General features: G+C 41.0%; 1 protein-coding gene across 10 annotated transcripts in view; it reads right to left on the bottom strand.

The window, feature by feature from the left end:
* Positions 1-456: 456 nt before the first annotated feature.
* Positions 457-19,084, bottom strand: part of Foxp1 (forkhead box P1) — a 480,479-nt gene continuing 461,851 nt past the window's right edge. For 6 of the 10 annotated variants that reach the window (XM_013513674.1, XM_013513677.1, XM_013513676.1 and 3 more), the window contains 4 exons: positions 16,651-16,772; positions 14,964-15,033; positions 10,399-10,565; positions 464-5,123 (listed from right to left, as the gene is read on the bottom strand). In XM_013513674.1, coding sequence (XP_013369128.1) covers positions 4,979-5,123; positions 10,399-10,565; positions 14,964-15,033; positions 16,651-16,772 — 504 coding nt within the window. In that variant the 3' untranslated portion in view covers positions 464-4,978. Of the gene's footprint in view, positions 5,124-10,398; positions 10,566-14,963; positions 15,034-16,650; positions 16,773-19,084 lie in introns of all 10 variants that reach the window. The other 4 variants (XM_005383777.2, XM_005383778.2, XM_005383779.2 and 1 more) reach the window with 1 other exon arrangement.

Here is a 19,084-nt window from a genome sequence, read left to right as displayed (position 1 = left end):
CATTATATGCAAAAAGATTTCTTGATGAGAATATTATAGACGGTGCATGTTTTTGACATTAGCATTTTATTTGGATGACTAATCTTGCAGATGTGAAATTTTAATGAATTATTCATGAAATTGCTTTCCTCTGAAATTTTAGTTTGCTCTTAATGCAAGTTATTAAACATTTTGTTTTTCTTTATAAAATTTGATGAAGAGAAATAAGAGTGTGCTGCTGCTTCACGTGAACAGAAGGCCCCCCTCTTTCTTCCTTTCCCCAATTCTCTAAGTGGATACCTTCACTTGGAAATCTTATCCCGAGGATAAAAGCTTTAGCCTTCCCTGATGAGGAAAGCTTTTACTTATGATTGATTTTAATTCTGTGTTGGAAGCAGCTGGTGATAAACCTAAGGCATACGCCTAACATACAGTATCAGCAGGTCAGAGGGGGGAAAAAACTTAGGCTGTGGCGACTTTTGACTACCAGTGTGAACAACCAGCATTTTTATTGCATTTGAGAATGCTATAATGTCAGTAATTAGTACTGACTACACCACATTTTTTTTATTGTCTGTATCCACAGACATGGAATGATGGAATTACAGTGGATGTCAAGGAATGAGTTTCTTTTATGCCTTATCAGAACAAAACAAAACAAAAAAACAAAACAGTTGTTACTGGCAGCACATATACACGAAGCACCATGCTGACGGTCCAGACTTCGCCATCTCCAGCAAGGTTTAGGGGAACAGAGACTGCAGGGCCTATGCTGGGCCCACGAAATGCCTCTAGGATTGTAAATCTCATTCTCAGAACACAAGTGCAAAAATGGGTTGTAAAACATCCAAACTATCAGAGGGGTTTGCCATTAACCAGAAGGCACCCAAAGGATTCAAAATCCTTTTAAGTAGAGTCAGCTTTTTACCCTTGGAAATAGAGCTTGGCTGGACTGTGGAAAGGAAAGGAAATATTCTGTAATTTCAAATTTTTTTGGTGTTTAAAAAACTACTGATTTACACTGTATTTTACATTCGAATTCAAGGCTGTCTTTATCAGGTCTGATGGGCTGCAGGATGCTACGTGTATGTTAGAGCGGTCTGTGGGCAGGACTGGTGGTCACTCTTCAAGTAAATAAGCCTTGATAGTTCATTTCATTGCTAATGTGGCAGCCTAACTCGTCTTCTATGGATAGATTCTAGGGACAAGTAGGATGGATCCTCATTCCTGACAGTGCATTTGTCTCATACAGGGGACACTCTCCTTAATGTTCGCTTTTCTCTGAGGAAAAAAACAGTAACATTGTCTTTACATCTTGGCACCTTGTCAAGTTTTTTTTTTATACAAAAGTTCAGTATTTTCAACACTCCCCATTATTAGTCACTACTTCACTGATAAACTTTGAAAGTGTGATCCTGAAATTTCATCATGCAAAATATTTACTGCAGCAGAAAACATTTTTAAACATTTTTTTCTCTTTTCAGATGTATGAACTTGTTTAAAGATAGCCAGGAAGGCAGTGGTAGGATAAACACAAGGAATAGGAATGTATAAAAAAAAACAGATTAGAACACATACACACTCGCACTCACACGCACACACACACAAACCTGTACAAAATGCTCCAATCAATGAGAACAGGAAAAAAAAATCTGTCAACTATGTTACAATTTAAAAGAAAGAAAAGATAGGGAGTTTCTCCCTCCACATGTCAGGAAATGTCATCCAATATTCTTAAAGCAAGGATAACTAAATAAAATACATGTGCAGCAGATTCTGCAATTCCATTACATACAGTAGTTTTTTTTCCCAAAGATATTTTTTAGTATTGTTAATATAAAGCAGTTGCACAAAAAGCAAAGGTGTTTTGACAAACAGGTGTATGCATTTATTCCTTTTTAGGAACAATATCTAAAAAAAGAACCGCCCTCCGCCCTCCCCCAAAAAAGACAAAGATTCACACAGACACATCGGGATATATGTACAACATAATAAACCCCATCCTAAAGAAGCGATTGGAATACCCCCAAGGGATACAGAGTCAGAATTGTAAAAATCATAGTGAAGTTTTCTTGCTGTAAAGCCTGAGAAATTTTTTTTTTCAGTTGGTTCTTCTGCAGGACTGTGATGCCTGCAAAGACGTGTAAAATCTAATTTTCTTTTTTTCTTTTTTTTTCTTTTTTTGCTACAGTCTTTAGACTAAGCATGCAAGACATACGACTAAGTGCAACTGAGTGAAATGTATTTTTTTTTTTAAATTTTAATCATTCCCTAAAGGTTGAACTGAGGTATGCGTACTAACAGTTTCTCATGCTGTTATCTTTACTCATGTCTAGCTACACATGCTGAGAATGAACTAATCTACCAGATTTTTATCCTCTTTTGAATACCAAACTAACCAGCAACCACTCAGTTTAGAAGCACAGGGCCCCCTTCCCATGACCCTGTCTGGCTACTGCCTGCACAATATGAAGCTGCGAGTGACCACAGACTGCCCTGGATACAGAAAGCAGAGTGAAGCTTCAAAAGCAACTGCAAGACATTTTTGTACCAAGCTTATGAGCGAACGGGAGCGTTACTTTTTCTTTTTCTCTTTTTTTAAAACTAAAAATGCTGACCAAAGCCTAATCTGAAAACAAAACAAAAAACAAAAAAAAAGCAACAGGGAAAAAAAAAACAAAACCCAAACTAGAGGATATATGTTAAGATAAGCCAAAATTAATGCAGTGATCAGAGCACAGTCCTTAAAGAAAAGTGGCATACAATCATTCTAAAGTTTTTTTTTCTTTTAATTCTAGAAATACTATTATGTGGTCTAGTTCAATCACAGAAGCTTTTCCGTTCTTTCCGAATTCATCTTTACTGTCTCCTCTACGATACACCTAATTTCCAGTGGCATACATTCATGTCTTTGTCTTTGACATGGGGCTCTATTCCTTCTGTGCAACTGTAATACTGTGTCCTATTTTCATGTTGAGTAGCCCCACAATTTCTCTTTCTTTGTAAGACTAAGTTTTGGTCTCTGAAGAGGTACGGAAAGGAGAAGAAACAACTACTAGAAAAAAGTAACAACTTTGGTTCCATTACCTACTTGGTCTTCTGAATTTACCCTAGGATGAAGGAGCAGTTCTCTTTCTCAGGTTAGCAATAGCCTACAGCTCATCATTTGCCTCTAAATTCTTTCGCCTCCTTTGATCAACAATAAGAGGATATTTGGCTTCATCAGATAAAGCATAAAACAGAGAACATAATTTACCTTTGTGTAATATCTTTGGTAATTTTAGAAATAAAAGGTACAAAGAATATAAATTAAGCTCCAAAAGGCTCTTGAACTAAAAACAAAAGCTATAGTCCTAGATAAATAAATGTCAGGGTAGTGGGTGCGAGGTGGAAGTGTGGACGGGTGGGAAGGACTGAGGTTGTACTGACCCAGAACTAGCAAGTTCTGCGGGCCCTATGTGGCTCCCCAGAAGCCCAAGGCTGGCAGGATCCTCTGTCTCCCTGATGTCCTCTGCTACTTTCTGATACCGGGGTGGTATGACAATATTGCATAACAAACTGAACTGTAGTACTGAAGCTGCAGATTTGAAACGAACACCTTAGCATTGCTGGACTCAGTCCTCACTACCTCCCATAACAAGTTCAGTCTGAAGTTTAATTTGCGTTCAAACAGATTAATGCCGCCAAGCAGGTCTGAACTGACGTATAAACCCAGTGCCATCGCCACGTTCAGCAAAGCTGCTTGGGGAAGCTGGCTTTTGGTCGTTCTGAAAACAAAGCAACCCTCACTAGTCACTCTCACTGTGTTATAACACAGAACCTGGGCCCACCCCCTCTGGTTTATAGGAGGGAGCGCCTTCCGCGGGACTAACATCAGCCTGATTATTAGGGGTTTTAGATTCTTTCACTCTGGTGCTGCCTATGTTTTCTTGTGCTAGTAGAATGCTGTGGCATTTCTTTCAAATGATGATTACTACAAAAAAGAAAAAAAAACCCGGAAAATCTGAAAATTCCCTTGCCACCCCCAGTACTGCTTTGCGGAATGAGCCTGCATTGTCCCTAGTGTGTGTCTCTATTTTTTTCTGTCATTCATTCTCTTTCTGGCAGGACGTCACGCTTGTGTGAGAGGACTTCCATGTGTAGAGAGAGTGCAGCATTTGGGACCTTTTAGAAAAAAGACCAAAACGGAATGTTTTCTGACTTTAGAGAAAGGTGGTGATGTCTGTAGGAGAATGGAATGAGTGACAGAAAACTACAAACGAGAAATGACATTCAGCTTTGTATAATAAAAACACCTATTAACATTCATCACAAGGTACAGAAAACTTTAAGCCTCCAAGAGGCCGTGGGCCCAAGTGGAGGCCTGAGGTCAGAACTTAAAATGGTATAGTAGAAGCAAAAAAAAAAAAAAAAAAAAGCAATACATTAAAAAGTTTGGGATAATTATTTTTTTCACCCCTCCCCCCAACACACACACGAAGGCCTTCCCCATCCCAACCGGAAGCAAAAAAAAAAAAAAAAAGGAATAAAGGCAGTGATAATCAACATGCAGTACTGTGCAAATAGGTCGTCCATTGGAATCCTTAATTCTGGGCAAAGGCTTGGTCTGCAGCTTAGGTGCACAAGCTCAGTCGGGTGTCCTCAGAGTCCAGCGTTGGCAGGACTACAGTTCAAAGTCTGCTGCTAAAAGTAAATCAGTTTAGCAAATTTACAACACTGATGTTGACTGTTAAGAGAGGAAAATCCCAAGTACCAAACAAGTCCATCCAATGCACAGAGTACAAATTCCTTTTTTCAACAAAAAGTAGAAAAATCAAAAATACTCCCAAATGGGATTCTTGATGGCACTAAGAGTTAACACATTTCAGAGTTGTCAAGATGTAGTGAAAATCCTCCAGACTGTACAACAAATGGAGAACAATTTCACTGCTGACTTTTTGACGTGTTTTGTTTTGCTTTTCCCCCAGTCTTCATTCTTGGGGTCGGCCCGCCCAGATGTTCACTCTATGTCCTCATTTACTGCTTCGTCTTCGTAATCTCTGTCATGATCAAAATCTGGACTGTGGTTGGCTGTTGTCACTAAGGACAGAGGCCCTTCAGCTTCCTCTGGGTCGAGGGGCTCTTCTTTGACGTGAACAGGATGCCTGGAGAAAGAAGCAGAGGTTCAGTGGGGGCATCTCCCAGCACAACACAACCCTGGTGTTCAAGGCAACCTAAACGTCACACTGCACAGCTGCACGGTCCGATACAAGAGCCCCTGGCCGTGTGTGCGTTTGCTCGGTTGCACTAGCCACATTTCTGGCGACCAGCGGCTTCCATACTGAACGCCCAGAGACAGCAAGTGTGGATGAAGGCACAAAGTTCTTTTGGACAGGGCTAGAAGTGCATGATCTCTGGAAGAAGCTGGCCTGTCCTCCTCCCCTGTTTCTCCTGTTTAACTGTGTGCCCCATCACCCGGGGACCTTGTTAAAATGCAGGGTGGGAAGCAGCAGGCTGCGGGGTAGGCCTGAGACTCTGCATTTCTCACGAGCGATCTGGTGCTGCTGCTGGTCCTTGGACCACACACTTTGAACACCGGATAACAGGCCCCTTCGTGGCTTCCTAGGTGGATGAATACCAATCTTCAAATAATTACATGAAATGAGAATCTGTAATATAACGGTGGTTTGTGGGGACCACTGAGCACAGAGGCTGGGCTAATCGTGGCTTGCTGTGTGTTCTGCTTTGCTAGTTAACATGCAGAACCTGTGAAAGAACTCTCCAGAGGACGACCCCAAGCGAGGTTCTATCATTAATCAACTTCAAGCAAACACAGCAAAGAGACACCATGATACATGCTTGAAACTCCAAATTAATGCATATTTTTACAAACTGTCAATAAGGCAAGAAAAGCCCTGCCAGGAAACACAAACGGAGAGGAAAAGGCTCGCTCAACACAACAATATGATAAGAAAGCAAGCCCCAATCAGAATAATAACGCTGTCAGCTGTAAACAAGGCAAAACATGAGGCCTGGCTGGTAGCGGCCACAGGACAAGCGCGGATACCATGAGATCTGCCAACTTTCTCATTATGGGCCAGCTCTTGGTTCACAGGGATGGGGGCGATCGCACAAAACCACTCTGATAACAATTGAGAAATGTTGTTCGTAAATCATATTTACAACTGATCCTTTGCAAATACAAATTACTTTCTGTTGCAGGGCTTTTGATATGTAAAAGAACCATTCAAGTTAAAATGCTCCCATCTCTGGGATGGGCTGCAGAAGAGAGGATTTTTTAAGTTGACATTATCAAGTATTAGTAATAAGAGGTGGTCCTGGGGATGGCTGGCTGCCTAAATAATTGATACTGTATGCAAACCCCGAAGGCCCCTTGAACCATTTAAAAACAAACAGGAGTGCTCTGGACTGTCCTTGAAGATGTGAACCATCAGAATCAACTGACTCTAAAATTAGTGCAGTGTACAGGGTGTTTCAGGGGCTACATGTCCGACAAACAGCTTTAAAAAATCATGCCCATATTCTTAAAAATCATTTGCAAAAAACAGTGAAAACTTGTTTTACTCATTTTTTACATGTGGCTCTCCATTTATTTGTAATAGTCTTATTTATCTGTGTTTCTGCAGTCAGACCCAGGCCTGCTACATGATGTGTGAAGCCCAGTGGAAAATGAAAATGCAGGGTCCTAGAGCAAGAGTTTAGAATTTCAAGAGAGAAATACAACATTAAAACACAGGGTGCTGTGGGACTGCTTAAGTCGTACCTGTGTGGTTCGTCCTGATAAAGGTTCCTGACTTTCTTCTTCTGGGACCAGCTAGGTGTACAGGTTATCACTCCTTTAAAAAAATCACTAATAAACTGCTAATTAAGGTCAGTTTTTCCTTTTGACTGTCTTCCTACTACAAGTCACACTTTATGTGTTACATGCGGAGCAGGTATATTCATTTCGTTAGCGTTTTAGTTATAACTTTTACGGCTATCTGAGCGTCCCCTGTGTTAATGCATGTCAGTTCCTAACTATTGGGCCTCTGGTGTTCCTCTTCCGTCGCCCTTGTTTCACTGTCTGCATAGCACACTAACCATTTTTATCCAGGAATTGTTCTTCCTCTGCTGATTTACCACTTTAGATACATCTCTAAGAAAGGAATTGTTGGAGAAGCAAAGGCCAAAACATCTTTACGGTTCTTCTGATTTACTGTGATATTAATTTCCAAAGGGGCTGTTTCAACTAAAATCTCATCAGTACTCAGCATTATTTTTTTTCAATTTGTTGCTTAGCATGTCCGGGTTATTTGCAGGTTACTTTAAACTATGTTTCTTGGATTACTAACAACACGGACTAGGTTTCACTTTCATAGTTTCACTGTAGAGAATTATTACTTCATACATTACTCTCACAAGTTCCACTGACCGTGTGCTTTTAGTAATGTCCACTGGTAGGAATCTTTGTTTCGTTTAGCCACGTACTAAGGCTCAAATGTTATTTTTCAGATTCTCATTTTCTCCCTTTTATTATTTTTTATGCTATTAGCTTATTAATCTTTTTAGGCTTATAAACTGGCATCTGATCATACAAGGTAATGAAGCTTTCGGTGGGAGTGAAGATGGGACTTCTTAAAACAAAACAGAATGGTCTTAATGAAATTCTTGCTTCATAACTGGAGACTGTGACAGATGTTTTGGTAAGCTGGGCAATACTACAGCAAAAGAGACCTAGATACACAGAAAGTCTCCACAAAACAGAAGTCAGAGTATCAGAGAATATTTTGTTCTCCCCAAAATTCACTGAATATTTATAAACCCAAAGCCAGGTCATGACACTATCAGGCTGGGTAGCTTGACACAGGATGGGACTCGGACAACTGTTAAGAGCCAGACCCACTATGTGACAACCAGGTTCGACAGCAAGGCCTTGAAGACTCCAGAAATCCAGTCTCAGTGCATTTCTTGGAAAGAGCAGATAACCCGCGTGTAACAAATGTTGCACAGGTATACAGAGCCTCAGGAAACTAAACAACGGATTCTCGTGTAAAAATGCAAACTATTTAAGACACAACGTCTCAGATTCTTCGAAGCTGGAGCTTATGATGGACGTTTTGCCCCGTGGAAGCCCTCAGGCCCCTGCCCCACTACCCTTTCTCTCCAACATCTACTTCCAAAAAGGCTACCAGTGAATAACTGTGCAAAACCACACATTCCCCTTCCCCTTACATCTGAGTAATTCCTTTGTTTAGCCACTCTGGGAACACAGGAGTTTTTAAATAAAGCTGACTGGTGTTTAAATGCATTGTGTCCTGGGGGTGCATGACAGCACGCAGCATTTTGCTTTACAGCTCCTTTAGCTCCTATCAGGATAAAAGTGTAATCCCCCAGAGCCATCACTGTGTGACTCCTTTCTAGTACTGGAGAAGAGTCACACACGGGAAGGGTAAGAATCAAGAGTTCTGTTTCAAAACTGGGAATGAGCCGGGCTGCCATCTTAAGCTTCCGTAAGCCTTGCTGTAAAGTTTATGACTTGATTTATTCCAATAGACTGGAACAGTTAAAAAACAATCTGCATCATAGCAGGGCAATGCATATGGGCGTGAAGGAAAACTATGTCATTACAGAATTCGCTTAATGGAAATATAGGGTCAAAAAGAGTAACCTTCTAGGACACCGATAGCAGCCACACGGAATCTGCTGTCGACACAGAACTACATTTAGCAGACAGTGTGATCCAGAGATTTATTTGAGCAATACATTTTGACATCTTTGTATTGGGTTTCTTTCTTTCCCTTCTAAAAAAAAAGAAAGAAAGAAAAAAACAGCCGAAAACTGTTTCATTTAAAATTATGATGACTGCTGTAAAACAGGATTTTTTTGTTAACACCAGGGTTAATTCAAAGTTGTTAAACAAGTGAACTCCTGGGTGACGGTACTGTGTCCAGTAAAATTAGCATGTTTCCAAAGAGTTGCCTGTGAAACTTCTATCCAAATATCTTTGTTTTTCTTTCTAGTGATCCTCCGTGCTACATAACAGGAGAAATAGTACCTCTTTTATTCTGTAACTTCAGACGTTTATTTGCTCAAGTGAATATGTCTTCAAGTAGCTCATATGCCGATTTACATTTTCTCTGAACTTCCTTCCTATGTAAGTAAACACTCCTGCCATGAGCATGATTTAAAGATGAATATGAGTGTGAACATAACAATAAAGTCAGAAACACCAGGTTGCTTCAGAAAGGATGAAATATGGCAGCATTACTGCGAAAGATAAACGCTTTCTTAAAATGTGAAGTAAATGCTGAGAGACTTGTTCATATAAATTAAAAATTATTATTTCCATCTTTAAAGATCCCTTTCAAAGCACTCTGGGCATGAAATGCAAATGCTAGAAAATCAAATTTCAGATTCCCCTGTACCCTCCAATTATGCTGAGAGATAACGTTTTTTTCGTCGTCATTAGATGCCAATTCATTCTGTTCCTAATTGCTACAGGTCATATTTTCCATTGCTATCACTCACATTATCTTAAAGTAAGATGCTGGTCAGTAATTCAGGAGTGCAGACAGTGGCTCATTCCAGGAGCTGACAGTATTACAAACACTGAATTGGTTTATTCACTTAAAGTGGGCCACAGTTTTGCAGAAATTCACTAAAAGGGGAAGACTGTCACTCTACAGCATCCCCCGCGAATCCAATCACTTGGAATAACGTGGGTTCTTTTCTCTGCTTTAGAAATGTTCATGGGAGAGATGGGGGCTATTGCAGCGGTACCAACTCTCTCCTGTGACCCACCCACGAGGGTGTCCTCGCCCGGTGGCATTCACATGCAGCGTGGGCCACCGTCACCCACCACTCCATGCAGTTATATGTGCACTCATTACACTGCCGTCTGCTACTGTGATGCTCCTATTAATTTTCCTTTTGATATTTTAAGAGCGATCTATAAATCACGCCGCCTTTCATTTGTGACATCATTAACGCTTGGTAATAACGCTGCCCCGTCGCGTTCGCACTGTTCAACTTCGCACACAACCACGTAAACAAGCGTCTTTTTCTCTCTGCTAGGTTCGGCGTGCCTGAACGCTGAATCAACTGCCAGCCTTTCCAGATATGCGTACTACATTTTGGAGAGAACCACAGTGAGGTTTACATAATGGCCTGAGATACAAAGCAGAGAAAAGAAAGCAAACACGTTTTCCATTTTACTGCTGTGTGCCCTTGTAGGTTAGATGAAGCTGATTACTTCTATGGGAAAATTAACAAACAGTCCTTGTATTCACCAACATTTCTAGAAGCACAAACTTCTCCCTGTGTTCTACAAAATCAGGAACCACAGGAAAGGAATCTACAGAGGCCAGAGAAGGGTCTGTGTGATAGAAAACCGGAAGCTTGGGGTCTGATGCAGAGGTCCTTTGAGGGGACAATACTCACACAGCTTGCATAGGGGATCTGCCTGGACTGCTGTCACTCTCGTTGCTGTTCGTGTGTTCCATGGCCCCATTCAGCTCCTCTCGTATGGCGCTGGCTAAGTTGCCCAGAGTGGGATTTCCCATGGAAGCGGTAGTGTATAGAGGTATACTGTTCTCAGCCATTGAAGCCTGCCACCGACCAAGAGAAAACTTATGAAGACACAGGGTATGCAAGACAAGGAAGCTATGAATTACAGGTGTATTCAATAATCTTCAGTTTAAATTCACTGTAGCATGGTTGGCAAACTCAAATTTCAAAGAAGTGTAGAAGGATACTGCTTTAAAAGTGACTCATGCACACGTCCCAAGCATGGTTTAGGTTTTGAAAAACTAACTGGAAGAAGCAAAGTGCCCTTTGGGAGTAAGTACTCAATTTGGTCATGCTTGGTGCAGTCACATGGCTTAGATGGGGGTATTTAGTATGAGATTTATATCTGCTGCTTTTTTTCAAGAGGAACTGAATATTTCTAGATCACAGTGAAATGTAATGGAATTTTCATGTCTTTATCCATTTTGATGACTCCACTATTGGATAGCAAAGATCTGATCAGATTATTCTGGCCATACCGCTCAAATTTATGAGAACTTCCATAAACAGTTACCTCTTAGATCCTATAGAAAAGGAAAAGATTATAGAATTGGAATCAATTTCTATCCCCCCCATCATTTCCGTTTGAATGATTTTTCAATCTGTTTAGTGAAGTTGGAGATAACTGGTTGAGGGTAACACTGTGTGATCTTTCAGACTCAGAGCAGTCACCTGGGATTTTAGGACCGAAGAAAAATCTCTGGCAAAGAGGAAGCTCTAAATCTTATTTCTACTTGGTACCTAAGCACACCCATATTAAAGGTGACAAAATCACTCCAAGTGAGTGTCAGCAAAAAAAGTAGAAATGGAAGGAAAAAAACCCACCTACATTCTATGTTAGGGTACTATTTACTTCCTATCCTACTACCTTTGAATAAAATGGCCCCCCTGCCTACAAAGGAGACAGTAGTCAAATATACCACTGGACTAAAATGTTTGTATTTTTTTCATTTGTAAGTAATTAGGAAGCAGTGATTTTTCATTTTATCGAAGAGAACAGACTTTGAAAAACTGGCAGCTGTAATTAGACCAAAATTGATCAAAACTGTCCTCTTACAGACTACACTATGCGTGCTTTTCTATCCGAATGAGAAAAAAGTACAATCACAAGACAATCTGGCATGGTGACTTCAATTGGCCCATCATACAAGAGTCCAAACTATTTTAGAAATCCTGGCAATAAAGAGAAGGTATGAGCCAAATACGAAGAAAAAAGGGAGCAAAGCTGGGCAGCAGGGTGTCTGCCTATTACGACAATTGCAGCCTCACTCACTGTACGAACTCCAAAGCCAGCAATGCTTTCTAGAGATGAGCCCACGTGGGCCGGTACACACTCACCTGACCCGACGGTGGCCCTCTGCAAGCCCACAGCTTTTCCTTTCCTCTGCTTTTGAATGTATCTAACTGCTTTCTTTTAAAAAGTAGGGAAAAGATCCTGTTTTAATTTCCCAATGTGGTAAACTCATTTTAATGAATGTTCCCCACTTTCCTATTGTGCGTTAAATAACTTGCATTAAGTACTTTTTTCAATCTTCGATCTCTTATACATGAAATAAAGCATTTTTAGAGTTTTGGGCAAAGCCGTTGGTGTAGCAGTAATTACTGTTGCAAACTGAAGCTGGAAAACCATCTCTGCTGTATTTTAGACAACGAAATGGTGACACCTCTCCTAGTCATGGAGACGCCACGGGTGAACTCACACAGTAGGCACTGACTAAGGCAGGGCTGTGGTTAGCTTCCTGTTTCTGCAGATTACCGAGCCAAAAATTGAAAAGTAAAAACAAAAATGAAACGACTGTTAAGAATATGTTCACAGGGATGAGCTGGTCGCCCTGCAGACAGGGTAACCCTCTCGGGATAAGTATTTATTCTTCTTGGCTCACAAAAGTGCTCTAGTTAAAACCATTTCTGACTGAGACTGGATCTTAGAGCATGGGTGGAGACCCAATCACCACAGTGAAGAAAGTCAGTCCAAGACCAGCCCCTTCCCTTTGATCTCTGACTCTCAGACAAGATATTCTATAAAGAAAACCACCCTTGTCCCTTTAAAAAACAAGACAGGGACTGCAGAGAGATCCTGGTGCCTCACCAACCACAGCACCTCTTGAATACTCTTTGTTGAGTGAACAATCTGAGCAATCCACTTCAGGTGAGAAAAATTTTCACCAACCGCTTATACCTGACAGTGTTTCTCTACAGTCAGTGTCCTCTTAGGAGCAGCCATGTCACATGTTTTATAATCGACTTAATTATATGAATGGTCCTTTGCACAGTACGTGGCTTCATGTCAAACTGGCACCTCTGCCGAAGAAATGAAGGTGCTTAAGTAATGGTGCAGAAGTCCGTAAGTACTGTCGCTTCGGGAACATTAACTGCTCTGAGATCCTCGGGGGAAAGGCAGTCTATAAATACGAAGCTTTACGGTTACCCTTAGTTACTTCACTTTTTCAGAGCATAATGCAATCTGTCCCAAGTTCCATGTTTTATTTCTGTAGTGGATTCTGCTGTCCTATTTTATAAATTGTATATCATACATTATGTTGCGCTAGTAATTCTTTAAAGATATTGTTCCACTATTATTTTTACTTGCCTTTGAAAATGGGTGATAATGGAAAAGAAGGCCTGCTGGTAGACTCTTTTATTTAATTTGCACAGCGGAAAGTTATCTGATGACTGTCTACTGATTAAAGATCCAAATTCATAGAAAGGAGGGAAATAATCCACTCCTCAAACCAAGACTTTATAGCAATTTATTTGCCTTGCTGGGGCCGTTCTGGGGAGTGGCAGGATGCTTTCTGGCTGCCACAGGAACGCGCAAGAGCACAGAGGGTGCAGAAGCAAACAGCTTGGAGAGACGCGAGCAGCGTCGTCACGATAAAGCACGCTAATTGAAATCAGTCGCATAGTTAAGGGAGGGAATCCAGAGGATGGAGGAGCATTTTTATTTATTTATTTTGCTTTTCCGCATCATGAATGTAAAATGTGCTGGTAATTTTAATACTGTTCCAGATAGCGCCGCCTTTAAATTCACACTTCACAAGACTCCAGGGAAAATAAGTTACTAATGAATGATATTTACAGTGGCAGCGTGTAAGTGCGCTTTCATTTACTCTTCTGAAGTTATGGTGTAAACTACAAGTAATTAAAAGAAACACAGAAAGTAGTTTCTCCTATTAAATTTAGTTCAGACTAAAAATAAATATAATTACTGAAATGCTAAGTTCAGTGAATTTGCTGCGGAACTGGGTAAAAGGCACATCCATCAGGAGCCTTAGGATGCTGCTAGAGATCAGGCAAGCTGGGTTTTGTAGGACACAGAGTAGTTGCTCAATAAATATTTGCTTACTAAACAGTGAGAACCAGGCTCCTGTCAGTATTGCCTCCTTTCCTATCCTGTTCCCATAATGCCAAGCGTCTCAACTGCTTTTTCAGTTTCCGTTTCTCTACTGCTGCTCTCACTCCAAGAAATTTTTAATATGTTTGTGTATCTGGAAAGGCACAGGCCAGTACAGAATCTAAGAACCCGAGTCTGGCTGCCACAGCCCCCATGGGGGAGGCGTGAAGTGCAAGTCTACAATGGCGTTAGATTACCGGTGTCAGCCGGCTCTGCATCTGAAAAGCTCTCTTAGGACAGTCTGGGTAGGCACAAAACCAAGAGGAGGTCCTGAGAACTCTTCTGGGGAACCTGAGCACTACACCCAGGTACCCCTGAGTAGTTCTGTGAACTGGAGAGGCAGCTTGGCTATGTGGCAGATGGAAAGTGCAGTAAGGAAAAAGGTCCTGCTGGGTGTGGCCTCCCTCCTGCTCAGACCGGTGCGGTCTCTCTTGCTCAGGACCACTGTGATGTAACAAGCGCTTCGTCAGAAGAAAACGAACATTCTATGCAGTTACCATGTAATCTTGACCGACCTGCCGGAAATCTGGAGTTTTTTCTGAAGCACCTCTACTGCTTAAATACTAGTATTTTACTTACCCCGAGTGACCTAACCCCCCAAAACAGATGTGAAAATGGACTTTAAAAGAAGCGGGAGAAACACAAAGCTCTGCTTTCTCTTTAAACCTGTGAACAATAGAAGGTCATGTGATGCAGTGGCCTATCATCCAGCACATTAATAGCTGTGCTAGAGTAATTACACTTGTGGTATTTTTGCCTCAAGTGAAATTCTGAAATAAGAGGATGGAAATTATGATACTGCTGATAAATATTAATAAGTGAACTTTTAATTTTTTTGCCACAATATTCAAAATGCTAAGCATCCTGCTAATGCTGAAGCAGCCCGATGTGTTTGCCTCCAGGGAGTACGATGCTTTGTGCACTTAAGAAAAAAGTTTAACGGAATTAAAATTTAATATCTAATTAGAGCGAGGCTAATATATTTTGAAATGAGTGGGGGAGACATGTGCCTCTGCTGCATATTCGGGGTGGCCGTTAATCTTACCTGTAAAGCTGCATTGAGAGGTGTGCAGTAGGCGTGGCTGCTCTGCATGTTTTTAATAAGGGAAGGGTTACTGTGTGAGAAAAAAGATAAAAACTCAAAGTTAAACGCAATTGACCCATGAGTTCCTAGCTAAGTTTCGTTTTAAGCTTGCTGGTAGCCTTCCAAATTAGAAATGTTGCCCACTAGCCAAAGGACAGTTAAGCTTTCTCCCTCTCCCATTTATAGGGTTGGTCTGCGCAAGCGCTGCTGGGGACAGACTTTGCTGGTCAGGGGAACTGAGGAGCCAGTTCTGGCTTCTGTAATGACAGGCTCAGGGACTCCCTCCTTGTAATAGCTGCCGACTCCAACAGGAAGGCAGGAGCCTGGAGACTGCGTGGGGAGTCAGTGAGCCCACAGCCGGGGTCCTGGCAGTGCGTGGGAACACTCTCCTCAGACCCCAAGCTCTCCAAGGCACATTGACTGGGGAGAGGAGGGGGCGCTGGGGAAGTTCACTCCCGAGCAAAGCGGGAGGCTGGGCTACAATCTGTCTTGTAGAGCAGGTCACAGAGGCATGAGATGATACGGTTCTGTCTCTGTATCAACTGACCAAAGGAAGCCAAGACAGCAATTTAAGAGCTCCTAGGCCTAGTAAGAAGGAACTACAAACTTGTACAACAGATACTGAATGGCTTCCAGTAGGAAATTACCCACATTTTTCAATGGACTCTTAAGGAAGTACTGTATACATGATATTATCAACTTACCCCTATAACTGGAACATTTTATTCATCTCATTATATTACACTATGCTAAGTGAACAAATAAATTTATCCCAACACATACAAATTTTAACTCTACATAGAAATCTCCTTTTGACTTGAAGGAATTATGGGTCACATAAAAATATTTAGGCATAGGGTCCCTGCAAGCTGCTGAATTGAAACGCAATAATTTGTATTAAAGACGCCAAAAAAGCATTATTCAAGGCACTGGTGTTCCAAAGAGAAACAAGAGAAATACATGTACAAATCACACAATTTAGTTTCGTTGCAGAAAGCTGTGGCACTGCTACTTGGTGAAATGCAAAACTACATGGGATGAGTCAACCATGCAAAGCCAAAGCAACAGCAGAAAAATAAAACAAAAGCAAGTAAAGGCTCTTACTGTGCGACAAGCTCGTCAAAGTTTTCATCGGGGCAGTATTTGCGAGGACGGCCTCGTTGAATATGGCGGCCACGTTTAAACTCTTCATCATCAACTGTCCAAAAGGACCCAAACTCATCCTCTACTCTGATAAAGCACTTATGCAGTGAGAGGTTGGTGCGAATGGCACCCTGGGATAGGAGCAGCAGCAAAGGAGATGAAGTGGCAACAAAAGGAGACGGGGTTGGGGGCAGAACAGACATCCAATACAGGGAACAGGAAAAAGAAAATAAAATGCAATAAGCATAAGCAAATGGTTTGTGAGGGTTAATATGCATTGCCACCTAAAAGCTACTAGCATGTGATGCAACAAAGACCAGCAAGCAGGGCAGGGGGACTGGTGGGTATACAAAACAGGAGGGATGAAATGCTTTTTTGCTTCCCTTAACTGAGACAATGTGAAACCAGTTCTTTGGTCTAACACCATCTAGCAGCCAAAGCCTCTACGTTACACTTGTTAGCACAATCCAAGCTAGGCTAAGAAGTTCAAACATGGTGGACGTACCCACTGATCTTTTGTGGCCTTCGTTTTTGGAATTCTACTTCATCCACTGTCCATACTGCCCCTTTAACGTTTTCTACTCGCACAAAACACTTGTGAAGACTAAGATTATGACGCACTGCATTCTGCAGCAAGTATAAAAGAGAGAACATTTACATTTTCTGTAAGAAAAGACTCCAACAACAGCAGTACATTCAGCCTAATAGTCCACATTTGTAAAACCATCCCAAGAACTTTAGCTACCACCCCCATGGAGGATATTCTTGTGGTTGAGGGTGTCTTTTCTGATGAAAATTTAAAAATCCCCAAAAGTATAAATGAATTGTACTGTGGTGTTTCAATCTAGTCTCTGGTAGTACCTAACCAGAAGAAATATCAGTAATATAAATACAACCCAGAAGTAGGTTCCATGATACAACTCTGAATATATTGTTACTATGACTTCAAAATAGATGACACAGAACTAGTTTTTTGAGATTCATCCACTTCTCATTTTGGAAAGGGTGGTTTGTTTACTATTAAACCATGAAAGATGAAGACTTAATGAATATATGGCAGTATCTGCCTTTGAAAAAGCACATGGGTTTTATTCTAAACAGGATTTTACCACCGAGAGTATCACCTTGTAACGCCAGTGGGAGCAGGGGGTAAACTCAGCCCCAGGGGATCAGTATCCATGATCAAGCTTTCTCTTACTTCCCTAGTATATGTGAGCTGGTGCTCGCTATAGAGGAGTAGCTTGATTAACTGAATGAATGCCAAGCAACACAGGAGCAAGACCCCGGATAGCAAAAGGACTACATCCTGCAGTTCTGGGCTTCTGCACACAAATATTTCGAAGTCATTTCTGGCCATTCCTAACCCTAACCTGAGACTCTTCAGGTTTATAACCTACTAAAATCCCCAAGATGGGGCTCTCAATTCAAGAGTGAGCAGCTTTCAACATCTCATCTTCCCTTTGTGTTTCGGGAAAACACACAACCTTCGCTGGGTCCACAAACAAGCATGGCTTCCTTTTGTTAGTCCTGCCTCGCTGAACTTGTTGATGCAGACGCAGTGTTGGACATGAGGATATTATAAAGAGATTTACTTAAAACTTTCTCCTCATATGGAATAAGGGCCTCAATGGGAGCACGAGATGTAAGTGCATATGCTGCACCGCACACACCGTATGCCTTTGTTCAACTTCAATAATCTTGCTGTTGCCCAGCCACTCTGCACCCTGAACCCCTCTCCTTCCACCACCTGTAGCATCTGCTCTCTGAACGTAATAAAGGTGGCAAATCTTGACACCTTGAGAGAGGTTTCAATTTTTAGACAATCATAACTGGCGACTCTGAGGATTCAGGCTAAATACATTTTTCCTCCGCAAAGGAATATTTGGAAGATAATGAGACAACTTTTATTGCATGGTGTGATGAACTGCTCACAAGGAGAATCCATGGGATAAATTCCCAGAGTTTTTGAACAGTATCAGTGTAACTGGGCCAGATTCACGATATTGAGGAGACTATCCAAGGGTATCCTTGATTTAAACAAATCTTGATAGGTTTGCTTAAAAACCAAACTCTTAAAAATACTTGGCACATCACAGTTATTATTTGGTAGGGTAAATTTCTTTGTGTCTAAAATTGTGAGCTACTTTTTAAGCAACTGAGTTGCACATAGGCATGGGACACTAAAGGTCCTCTCCTTGAACAACATGGAGGAGATAGAAACAATACAGCCAAACTTCCTTAAAGAATCCAGGGAGCACGTTTCCATGTAGGAGACACAGGTGGAAAAGTAACAGACATTGTTCTGATCACTGATGTTTTAAAATAAGTATTAAGATGTACAGAACTCAAAGAGCTATAAAGCTACTCCTGATAAAAGAATTCATGTACATCTGGCCGAACAACACAGCCATGAAATTAATATAAGATACAAGGCCAAAACTTAAGTTTTCTTTTCCAGGGCTTCACATTAGCAGAAAGCAACTAAAAATCAAGAATTTTCAAAAAAGATGAGTGAACTCTTTTCACTCTTAACTTTAATGTGGGCATTTCGTCTTTTGTCTGAGACCACAGTACCAGTAAGGACACACAGAGAAAATTATATGTATTTATGAGTCATTAAATACTTCATCTAGGGTTGTTTATATTAATGACACTTTTTCCTGTACTTTGCAGAAATGAAAAAGTTGCATCTGAAGATCTGAGCTTAAATTTATATTCATACTGGTGATTATGTTTAAATTTGATCATTTGGTATTTATAAAAGGCAATTTAAAGGAAATGTCTGTTTTATTCTCTTCTATTTCCTACATTTTTAAAGGCATTTGTAGCTAACGAGCCTTTGTATTTTATCCTGCAAGGCAAGCTAAAGAAAGCAGTAAGATTTTGAACACAGGTTCCCTTCAGGGGCCCTGTGCCAATGAATGAACTCTCTGGTTATA

This window comes from Chinchilla lanigera, unplaced genomic scaffold, assembly GCF_000276665.1.
Source record: "Chinchilla lanigera isolate Chin_1 unplaced genomic scaffold, ChiLan1.0 scaffold00020, whole genome shotgun sequence".
NCBI lineage: Eukaryota > Metazoa > Chordata > Mammalia > Rodentia > Chinchillidae > Chinchilla > Chinchilla lanigera.
Note: the sequence above shows the minus strand (reverse complement) of the source record. Positions and strands in the feature narration are given on the sequence as shown.